Here is a 12076-nt window from a genome sequence, read left to right on the forward strand (position 1 = left end):
TCTGGCTGCTTTGCCTCATGCTGTTCTGAATTTTCACCTGTCTCTCCTACTCTACCATCTCTGGCTGCAGCTGTGTTCACTTCTTCTCAGCTTCTGTCATGATGTCTTCCCTGTTTACTTTCTATTCAGAAAGTAGTTTCAGCTCCAGCGCTGCTTGCCACTGCCTTTCTTTGTATCCCTCACTTGAGCCTCTGTGCAACAGATTCATCCTTAAATTCTTGCCACCTGGACATCCATCACCTGCAGGCCAACTCAAGGCCAAGGTTTTGAGCTGTAGGCACCACACCCATGGCAAGCCGCCTCCCTGCCTCACATACACTTTCTCAGTCTTGCCCTGTGTGGTAGGCTGTCTTGAATCTCTGCATTTTCCTATCTGCTGTCTGGTCTTGTCTGCCCCTCCACAGCCTTTCAGACAAGGGCAACCTAGGGAACTTCCTTCCAGGGCAGTCATTCATGTGCTATTAAGGTAGTCCGTGTATTTCTGTCATCTCCCTCTTATTCTAGGATGTATGCCATCTGATAATCAAGCCATTTTGCTCTCTACCCCCTTTCCTCTTGAGTTTCAGGAATACAAAGGTTTTGTCTTTTTCCTGTTTAATGTATCACGTGTCTACTATGATATAAGACTCCATATAAGACTCTTCATATGAGTTGCTTAAGTTATGAAGATTCATAGAATATAAAACAAGTTGTTCTTTACTATGGTGATTTCACATACCCTGGGACACTTAGCAGTTTCTGGGGCCGTGGGGATTGTCACATCTTGATGACTGGTACTGGTATTTGATGGATAGAAATCAGGACTGTTAGACTGTTAGTCAGTGTGGTACTGTCCACGGGGCAACCACCCAGCAAAGAGTTTCTGGCCCCAGAATGTTAATGGTCCTAATCTAGTTTCAATTAAGTCACAGCATTGTTGAAACATACTAAGTTGTTTCAACAGACATGACTCACCACGTTCAGCTCCATAGGTGTTACTGAGTAGCAGACACATGGTGAGCACTCTTTTTCTCATTGTACCTCAGATTAAGAAGTACAACATTCATGTACATGTGATACAAGACACACTGAGATTGAAGACTGTGAGAAATGCACAGACAGACCGTAGAACTTTAGATGGGTTTGAGAAAGGTTATGCAGAGGAGGTAGACTTTGAGGTGCATTTGAATGACACAGAGATAAGAGATAGTTTCAGACATGGGACAAGCATGATCAAATACAGAGTGTAGGCACCATACCCATGCAAGCCTCCTCCTGGACTCACATACACAGACCACATAAACAGTCAGGCACATGAGTGGAGGCGGGTTAGTCATAAATAGAGCATCTATTTTGAGATGGACATGTTGTGATAGGAAGGGATGCCAAATATAAAAGTTTTCTATGTTTTCCAAGCACACTGATGTTGACCAAGTTACTTAACCTCTCTGGGTTTTAATTTCTTCACCCAGAAGAACAGGGTGGAATTCCTTCTTCTCAACATGTTTGTTGTTTATCCTCTCTGAGGCATTGATTTGCCTCTCTCAGTTATAAGGTATGAGTAGTAGTTTGAGTCTTTTCTTGATCTACTTAATTTTAATGTTGTTTGTCATCATGTATTTGCGAAGTGGCAGAGACTGATGTCTCCAGAGCCAGGAAAGCACATAGTCAGAATGGCATCTCTGAGCAGTCAGTGTGTGCATGGCTGAATGGAGAAGGAGGTTAAGATCGAAGCAGGGGGCTAGCTGGGAGACTGTGAGGCAAAAGGTGGTTTGTAGGTCCATAGTGTGGGGTCGGAAGGGAGGAAATGTTAACAAAGGAACAATAGCCAGTCATGGCACTTGAGTGACTCTGTAAGCTATCTAGAATACAGGGGGGATGACATTGTGGGACTCAGGCAAGATGCCCATACTGGGAATGACTGTGGATATAAAGAGGGATCTCTAAGAAGAGTGGGGAGAGACTGCAGAGACGATGGATAGCAGCCTTTGGTAGCTGTCTCATCTAGAGGCAGAAGGCTAGAGAAGGGGTATGGAGAGAACCAAAAGCCAAGGATGAATGCCAAGAAAGAAAGGACTTGTGGGTGAGGCTGGCAAACACTGTGGTCCATTGTTAAGAGTTCAGGGAGTGAAGGCTGAGAGGAGGTGGTCATGAGGTTGAAGATTATAAGGCGGACCATCATGTGTTGTGGGTGGCCACCATGTCACTGAAGGCTGAACAGAAGAAGACAGGCATTCACATATAGGGGTAACAGAGTGAAAGTCATGTTTGATTGTGACTTCTTTTCTAGGTAGGGAAGACATGAGTGTGCTTAATGCTGAGGAGGAAACACCAGCCAAGAGATTGTTGGTGAAAGTTCATCACAGCATACACAAGAAAGCAGAACTTAGGATAGGGACTTGGTTTGACCTGGGATGAGAAGAACAGAAGAGGAGAAAACAGATTTAGTGGTGCAGAAAGAAAAAGTAGACAATCTGCTGCTTTCAGTGTATTGGGACATGAGCATTTGGAAAAGGAAGATGAGACCTTAAGTCTACAAAGAGAAGAAGTTCCAAGCAGCTGCTGATTGAATTGAGAAGCAACCACTGATGACAGCCAGGCTGGTCCACTCTCTTTCTGCTCCCAGACAATCACATGAAGCAGCTCTAAAGAAAGACAGGCTGAAGAGCACAATGCCTTACCCCAGGCCCATGAATGCCCATTTAGATCTTGTTTACCCGGTGGCCTAGCATGGCCTATATATACCCTTAGATTCCACAGCTATCTTCTACACCATGTCACCAGTCATAGAGTTTGCCTGTACTTGTCCTTGAGGGTGTGTGGGTCCCTTAGCAGATGGCATCTGTGTCTTGCCAGTCACAGCAGGTGTCAGTTCAGCTGGATCTGCCACTTCCTGTTCTTCCAAGCCTGACCCAACAAAAATCCTATGTGTTCCCACTCTCTGTCTACCACAGATGGCCCTGGATGTCTGGTATGTTCCCAGGTCCTCCCATACAAAGGAAGGAAGGGAAGAGAGGCAAAGATGGAGCAGAGGGAGAGATGCAAGAGAGACTGGTCTCCCATCCAAGGGCTTGTAGTACACATGTCTGTCTCAGAGATGGGAATGGATGAGAGAGTGAATTGTAATGAGGTGCCAAAGCCCCTGAGCTTCGGCTTGTGGTTCTCTGGTCCTAGGGCAGATCCCTAAGTCCATGTATCCTTCATCTTCCTGTCTTAGTCACTTCCTACTCCTCCAAGTCTCAACCTTCCCATCTCTCCAGAGTTACTCAGGGATGGGAAGGACACATATATCCCACTCTGTGCTTGGATACCCAGCCTTCACTCTACCTTCTCCCTTTACCCTCATGCAGCCCGGCCCCATCTTGGCCCTGTCATGTATAGATATGCCATGCCTTCTGTCATGTCAGCTGGGTTCTTTGCTCTTCTTGATTGTGAGACCTAGGAACCTGGCACCTTCATGGCAACACATTCTCTGAATGTCAGTGGCTTGGCCATTACTAGAAAAAATTATCCTGTGTAGTCAAGATGAGGAGATGAAAAGGGAGACTTTGGCCTTTCACCTCAAAGAGCTCCTTGGAAATGGAGAACAGATGCTGCAGGCAGCCCGTGCAGCCCAGTGGGTAAACGGGTGAGAGCAGACAGCTTCCAGTGGAACCCATGGCACCAGAAGAGTACTTGAAAGATTCGGATTCAGTGTGAACCAAAGAGACAGCCGAGTTCAGAAAAAGTAAAAGATAATAATGTAAGGAGATCCGTGAAATGATGACAGGGCATGGGTAACCTGCCATTAGAATGATGGATTGTGTAAAAGGGAGCCATAGTGAGGTAGCTGTGACTTTAGGTCCTGGTTCCCTGGGCTTTGGGACTGAACCTGTCTTACTGGCCTTGGGGAAGGGTTGATTGATGGCTTTGATCACATAGAAGGAACATGGTGATGATCTACATATCAGCCAAGTGTGGCCCAGAAAGCCAGCCCCAGATAATGGCCCTAAGCCCTTTGGCCACTGTGGTCTTACCATAGGAAGACATCCTTAGTTTTGTCAATTCTTTAAGCTCTGAAACTCCCGTAGCACAGACCATTTCTAGGAAGCTATCACACTCCCCTCCCTGGAAGCATTCTGATCCAGAGTCAAAGGGAACCCTGGAATTTGTTTAAAGACCTCATCTCTGGGCAGGGCCGGTATTCTAGGACCTCTGTTTATTGCTCGGCATAGCAGAACCAGGTCAACTCAAGCTGCAGATACATAATTTTAATTTTAAGAACATCGTTGCCTGGTTTGTGCAAAGCTGCTTCTCACCTTCATGTCTGTCACCACCACATTAGGTCAAGGTAGGTTTAGCCTTTGGGGTCCTAGTAACACGTGAAGAAAGAAAGGTAATGTGTTAAGTGACATCACAGCTGACTAGACCGCTCCGGTTTCACACAAAGGGATGGAGCAGGGGAGAGGAGAACCACCATGCATCATTGCTAAATCTGCAACATCATCTGTCTCTAGTGGGAAGCATGTCAGAGAAGCAAAGGCAGTGTCACACAGCAACTTCCACAGGAAAAAAGCTGTCCATCCTGGGGGGCTCCTGCTTGCATGTCTTACCAGGGCTACACATCATAGCCCCTTGTCCTGCGTCCATTTGGTCTGTGCCATTGAACGAGATTTTCCCAGGAAGTTGAAGGATGGGTTTATAGCCATATCAAAGCTTCTCTCTTACATTGCTTGTCTAAAGAGATTAATTGCTGTTTCCTTGCTTCGTTTGCTCAGACTCTTCCAAAGCGATGTTCTATCCAGAGCCAAATGCCACACAGTGGGAAAGACTGGTCACAAATAGGACTTGGGAAAAGCGTTTTGTTCAAAACCTAAATAACATCCTGTGCCAAAACACATGTGACAATAGGCTATTATTTCTCGACCCATAATAGCATGTTGTCACATCCCTGCCTCCTGGATGAATGAGGGAAGGCTCGCCATGTGGGACGGCATGGGGGTGGGGGAGGAATGGCAGAGCCTTTCATGACTTGGCATTTTCTTGGCTGTTTCTGAAATGGAAACAACTCCTCGGGGAGGTAACTCAGAGGTTGATTCGTACAGGTGCCCGGCCACAGCCTCGAGTTCATTTCCAGAGAAGGGCCTTGAGGTTGCCGGAGAATACCAGCTACAGCGACCTGACAGCATTCCTCACTGCGGCTAGCTCCCCGTCAGAAGTAGACAGCTTCCCTTATTTGCAAGGATTGGATGGAAACGGGACAGGTAATTGGCATCTCTTCTTTTTCTGGGTGAGGTTTCTGGGGTTTTGTCTTTCTCTGTGAGTTTTGGCTGTGGCAAGAGGTGGTCACAAAGAGCAGAGAGCAGAGATGGGGCCAGGCCTTGACCTTACATGTTCTGGGTTCATCTTGTTACCTTTTCCCAGCTTAAGGAGGCCTTCAGTCTACACCAATATATAATGGCATCTTTGCAAACTGGCTTCCCTGAGCCCTCCAGCATCTGCCAAGGGCCTGAAGACTCTTCTCTGGGCTTTCCTTTGTTGGACTAAGTATTTCAGTTCAATTGAAATTACAGTTTTTTAAAGCAAGAGCTCAGTAACAGGGTTTCTGCTCCTCTGATCCCTGCCTAGTCTACTCTCCTCCAGAGCATCTCACCCAGTTGTCCAGCAAGAGACACCCAGCAGCTCCACCCTCTCCATTCACCCTGTGCTGGGATGGGAAGGTTTGGTTCCAGTGACATCTAGAGATGAGCAAGTGACATTCCATGCCCCACTGTAGACAGAGCCCTGAGGTATGGGCATTGCCATTTCAGGATACCCATCAGCCACATCTCCCTCTCTGCTGTTGGATGCTCCACCCCCTTCCTCTCAAAGGAGATTTGGGAGGTCTCCAAAGGAGGCTCTCTATAGACAGCCTGAGAGGAGCCAGGCTCTGAAGTTGATTTGGAATCTTCTGGCAGATCACAAAATCAGCTCAGCACCATCGCTACTCTGACAACATACAAGATCAGAGAAACCAAAAGCCACCAGCAAGAAGAGAAGGGACAGTTCCTTATCAGAGAAAGACCAAAGCCTGAACCTTCCTCCTCCAGGGTGACAGTATGGTCCTCAGGCCTCTGCCTGCTGCAGGAGAGGGCCAGGTCTTTCTCTGTCTCTCTCTCTCTGTCTCTCTCTGTGTCTCTGTCTGTCTGTCTCTGTCTCTCTGTCTGTCTCTCTGTCTGTGTCTGTCTGTCTCTCTCTCTCTCTCTCTCTCTCTCTCTCTCTCTCTCTCTCTCTCTCTCCCTCCCCTATTCCTCTTCATTGCCTTTCAGGTTTTATTCATAGATTGAAAGCCAACCACCAGAGTTAAATTAGGCATATTATACTTCCCAGGGACGCTTTGATGAAAACTTTCATAATTTTCCAATACTTTGGATAAACAGATGAATCTGAAAAGCTCCTACACCTCCAACATCTCATCCATTTTTGTAGCTTGTGAATAAGTTTCTAGTTGAAGGTGAAGGTACCTGGTGATGTATTTGCTTTCCCTCCATCTGTGGTTCTTATTTCAAGAAAGGTTTCTTCCTTTAAATTGAGGACCAACGACATGATTCTCATGTCCATCATTTGCCATCAAATGGATGTATAGTGATCATCTATAGTAAAGTTTCCTGGGGGAAATATCAGTGGAGGAGCCTGGAGACTTCTAGTCTGAGGTCCTCATAGGCGCCATTCAGCTTTCCTGATGAAAGGAAGTGTGGTCAGAAATACAACAACGAGGAATGGCCTCGCTCCTCTGAGCTCGTTCACATTCTCTGTCCCTCTTCCAATAACGCTTGAATAAATTATGAAACCTGAGAAGACCAGGGGACCCAGACTGAAAAAGCACAGTACTTTTGATTTTTTTTTTCAGAAACATGTTTTATTTTAAAGTCAGTCTATTCAGAGGGAAGAGAAAGGTTGAAAAGTGACATTGAGCTGCTTTTCCAGTGATGTAATTGATTAGTTGCCTGAGGGAGGATCAAAGTTTCCCCCAGAACGACCAGGAAAGGGAGCCAATGACTATTCAGAGCCTGGGCTCTGTAGAGCAGAGCTGCCTAGGACTTGGTGGGTGGCTGCTGGCTTCAGTGTAGTTTGTGAACAGGCACTCTTTTGCTCTGTATCACTTTCTGTCACACACAGGCCGATGATCCTCAACCTTCTAGCATCACAACCTTCTTCTGGTCCCTAGAAAGCACAAAACCTTACGCCATTCCCATGGGTGTCAGTAAAATGACCTCTACCAGGCACTCCAGAGGGACAGAGAGGGCAGAATGTCAAAGGTACAGAATTTTTTTGCTACCCCAGAAAAGTTGGCATATCTATATCCAGGATGCCTGAAACTGAAGTGTCTTGAATTTAGGATCTTTTTTTCTTATTATTTTTTAAATATTTACATAGAAGTATAGTGACACCTAACTTTTGAACTTAGGAGAACTTTATATTTTGGCCTGGTACTTAAACATGAGGACAGAGAAACTCCAAGGGGCTGAGTAGAACCCGCCTCGTTATAAACAACCGATTAATCAGAAGCCTATGCGAACACCATCCAGTGGTGCTTGCCTCTCCTCCACCTGGTTGGCGTGACACCTGTCATGGCTTGCACACAGAGGGCCAGGTAACATCCAGGTAGAGCAGGAAAGAAAACTTAGCTACAGACAGACCTCAGGACCTTGCACATGATAGGAATCGCATAACAGAGTGGAAGAGAAATGATCTAGGCCTCTAAGTCTGAGTCTGTCCAAAGTGAAGAAAGCGGGACAGTAGACAGACAGACAGACATGGGAATGGCGTGCGTAGAGAAGGAGTGGGCGTTTAATGGAGCACTGAGAGACGAAGGAGCCTCCAGAAAGCAGAGGTGAGGCCTCTTAGGAGCTAGGGCTCCTCCCTCTCATGTTCTACTTCCTTCCTCCTCCTCTCCTTCCCTCCCTCCCTCTTCCTCCTCCTTCTTCTCCCTTCCCTCCTTCCTTCTTCCCTGTCCTCTTCCTTTTTCCTTTCTCTCTTTTACGATACCACTATGTAACCCAGCCGGCCTTGTATCAGCAGCCCCAGCTCACCCCACTCACAGGTGCTGTGCACAAGTGCACAGGTCAGCACCATGTCCACCTCAGCTGGCACTCTTTAAATGTTGTGTGTAAGGACAGGAAGCTGAGGCACCTACTCTATTAATCTGCTTGTTTCTATAGAGTTTACTTCTGAACCCGTGCAGGTGAGAATATTTATGGCCACACACTCGAGAGGGTGCCTGACATGCCCTCTATCTGAGTCATGAGGATGAGGCGGGAGGGGGGTGACTTAGCAGGAGAATCTAGTTCTAGAAGCCAAACTCCCTGGATCAGGGAAATGCAAGATGAAGAGGAAAGAAAATGTGAGGTCACTGAGAAAAAAAATGGAGGTACTTTTCTAGAACTTTCTATGTGCCTTTTTACAGGCGGTTTCTACCGACCTTCTGCATGAGACTTAAAGCAGCAATCTTACTTGGAAAGCTTATATCTGCAGTGTTTATACAGCATCCAGTAGGTCGCCTGAAGACTCTGGCATTGAAATCCTATCTGGTTGACAGGTTGGGGCACGGCCAGGAGCAGTGCACAGGAGGCCTGGCTCTGCCCTTCTGACACCTTTAAGTAGTAGCATGTTTATGTCTCAGCCCACGTGCATTTCCCAGCAAAGCATGGTAAATTCTGACCTCTAGTTTTAATATCCCAAAATAAAATGGTTTCTAAACTAAAAGATTCCTGACTTTGAATCTGTGATTCCTACTTTCAATTTTTGAGGAAATCTTTTAACAGGCCTCCGCTATCATGGAGAAAGAGATGGATGCACAGTGGCCATTGTTTAGAAATTACTTCACAGGGACAGCTGTTAAAGCATTGTTGAAACTGTAAAGTTCGCTAGATTTGCCTTGAATGTTTATTTTTAGTCCAAATTGGTGGTTGGAGTAGGGAGTACTTACTTATATAAACTTTATATAAATATGCTTATAGTCTGTCTTTTCGCCTACTAGTAAGGTTAGTATAAATAGAAGTAACAGCGGCAAATAAATTATAAACAGTATTAAGAAGAAATCCTGTCCTGTAAAATACCTTACCATTTTTACCACTAAGAAGTTCATCCTGCCAGGTGTGGTGGCACACGCCTTGAATCCCAGCACTTGGGAGGCAGAGGCAGGCGGATTTCTGAGTTTGAGGCCAGCCTGGGCTACAGAGCGAGTTCCAGGACAGCCAGGGCTACACAGAGAAACCCTGTCTCGAAAAAAAAAAAAAAAGTTCATCCTATTAAGGCAAAGATGTGAATTATGACAATATATTTTGTGTGATATCATATTTCAATAAAGAAATTTCTGAAATAGATTGCATAAGTGTATAAATATCACATCTATATGCATTCTCTAATTTATCTGCATACAGGCATTAAAGTACTGGCTTGGATAAGTGGTCATTAATGGACAGTAAAGGGCATCTCACAGACCTTTTAAACAAAATAGCAATGGCAGCTAAAACAACATATACATGTTTCAAATCCAAGTTTCAGAGTTATACCTCTGGTAGAATTAGTTAATATTTTGAAGCAACCCTTGATGAAATTTGCTGTTTAAAACAGTCTCTAAAATAGGTTCTTATGGCACTGACTTGTTGGTGTGTGTATTATATATGCTACAGATGGCGTGTCCTACGGTGTGTATGCTACAGATGGCGTGTCCTACGGTGTGTATGCTACAGATGGCGTGTCCTACGGTGTGTATGCTACAGATGGCGTGTCCTACGGTGTGTATGCTACAGATGGCGTGTCCTACGGTGTGTATGCTACAGATGGCGTGTCCTACGGTGTGTATGCTACAGATGGCGTGTCCTACGGTGTGTATGCTACAGATGGCGTGTCCTACGGTGTGTATGCTACAGATGGTGTGTCCTACGGTGTGTATGCTATAGATGGCGTGTCCTATGGTATGTATGCACAGAGCTTATTTTGCGAGCCTGTTTTTCTGTAGCTTCCCCAGAGTTCTTGCTCTTGCACTAGACAAAAGTCTTTTCCACCATGGCTGTAATCTCAGCTCTTGAGAGACTGAGGCATGGTGGCCATGAGTTCCAGGCCACAGGGTGAGATCCTGCCTTTAAACAAAAGGAAAGAAAGAAGGAAGAATGGATGGATAGAGGGAGGGAAGGAGGGAAGGAGGGAGGAAGGGGGGAGGGGAAGAAGGAAGGAAGGAAGGAAAGAAGGAAGGGAGGGAGGGAGGAAGGAAGGAAGGAAGAGAGGAAGAGAGGGAGGGAGGGAGGCAGGCAGGCAGGCAGAAAGGCATGGGTAACACAAGCGCAGTTTGCTACAACTGGCAAACTTGAACAGGGACCCAGCTCTGCTAACTACCATACTACTCTAGGCAGCTACTGCCACATCCAAACCTGTTTCTTTGTAAACCATGGGTTTGAACTGCCTTGTGATCTTGTGGGGGTGAGAATTACTGATATTAACAAAGCCTCTCCCCCCCGCCCCCGCACTCGCTGGGCAGTGGTGGCGCATGCCATTAATCCCAGCACTTGGGAGGCAGAGGCAGGCGGATCTCTGAGTTCGAAGCCAGCCTGGTCTACAGAGTGAGTTCCAGTTGTCCTTGATGGGTTTCTCCAGCCCCAGGGCCTCTGTGCAGGTGATGAGCATATGTCTCCCTTCCAGGAAACAGCACCAGGTATGACTTGACCCCCGTCACTGCCGTCAGTGTGCACTTGCTCAGCGGTAATGGAGTGCCGGTGCTGGTGGATGGACCCATCTATGTCACTGTGCCCTTGGCAACTCAGAGCAGTCTGAGGCACAATGCCTATGTCGCAGCATGGCGGTTTGACCAGAAGCTGGGTAAGCAGGAGCCCCTGAGCAACCCCTTTGAAGTTCATTTTGTTTTGTTTTAATTTAAAGGTCATGGGAGCTAAAATTGGCTCTCCTAATCATTAGGGTTTTTTTTTTAATATTGTATGATCTATCTTGGTTCTGTAGTATTTTTTTTTTGTCTCCTGAATAAGAAAAAACATTTGCCAACATTGTTTGAAGCAAGAAGTAGTTCCCATGACCCTACAACCCAGAGATAGATGTAAATCTATTTTTAATTCTATCTTAGTCATTTGCCTGTACACATATGTGTGTGCTATTGATTGGTGCATAAGAAGGTATCCTAAAATTTATCAGTTTAAGATAACAATGAGCATCTCCTCCTGTCTCACAGTTTCTGAGGTGAAGGGGTACAACAAGCACAGCTAATGAGTGTGGCTCAGGCACACCCTCAGGAAAGTTACAGTGGGCCTGCCTGTCAGTGCTCTGTATGGCTTAAGCAACTTTCTGCAGGAGCTAGCCAGCAAACTCAGGACTCTTCCATAGTCATCAGCTGACTGCAGTCCTTGCCAGCTGGTGGCCAGAGATCTTTACCACATGGTCTGGAGTTTAAAGCTGCTTTCAACAGGGCAACTTGCTTTCCTTTTCACCAGTGATGTAAGAGAAAATAAGGTGAACATTTCAAAGCACAAGTACTTCAAATAGATGCTGTCCATTCTGAGTGTAGTCACTAGGTGGGTAAGTGGGAATGGTGTCAGAATTGTTCTCTCTTCCACTTTTGCAGTCATTACAGCAGAGTTAGCATTTTTTCTGTGGCTGCATTATTCTGATGTCTCAGTTGGGGTAACACAAATATAGCATGATTCGGTCATCAGTCCCTTAAGATTAGGGGAAAGGAGGACTAATCTAAGGTGGTAGATTCTTTGTAGCTAAATATTGGAGTGTTTGTGCACAGCCACGATTACTCTTCAGAGTGTCCTGTGAAAGTCAAACTTGAACCAGCTTTTTACTGCCAGTGTAACATTGTTAAACCATGCAAGAAGATTAATGAGGGGCTTTATTATCAAATAATATTCTTTAAATATTTAAAATAGTTTTAGCAAATACACTTTAAAATAAATACCTTTGGGGCTTTCGTGGAGTTTTGTTTTGTAACTTCCCAGGTAATTAATAGACTCTATAGGAACTTGTAAAGATCAGAGCAGTTTTAATGGCTACATTAAGGTTAACTTCACAAGGTGAATTGTAACACTGTCTTACTGTATACTGCATTTCTTTTTTTTTTTTTTTT

At 45.6% G+C, this 12076-nt stretch overlaps 1 protein-coding gene across 4 annotated transcripts in view; it reads left to right on the forward strand.

The window, feature by feature from the left end:
• Window positions 1–12076, forward strand: part of Fam171a1 (family with sequence similarity 171 member A1) — a 128277-nt gene that overhangs the window by 80044 nt on the left and 36157 nt on the right. For 2 of the 4 annotated variants that reach the window (XM_031359630.1, XM_031359633.1), the window contains exons 4-5: window positions 5064–5222; window positions 10639–10815. The exons of 1 other annotated variant lie outside the window; for it this stretch is intronic. In XM_031359630.1, the coding sequence (XP_031215490.1) occupies window positions 5064–5222; window positions 10639–10815 (336 nt within the window). The remainder of the gene's footprint in view (window positions 1–5063; window positions 5223–10638; window positions 10816–12076) is intronic. One more of the 4 variants, XM_031359631.1, reaches the window with a different exon arrangement.

Source organism: Mastomys coucha, unplaced genomic scaffold (genome assembly GCF_008632895.1).
Source record: "Mastomys coucha isolate ucsf_1 unplaced genomic scaffold, UCSF_Mcou_1 pScaffold7, whole genome shotgun sequence".
NCBI classification, from domain to species: Eukaryota; Metazoa; Chordata; class Mammalia; order Rodentia; family Muridae; genus Mastomys; species Mastomys coucha.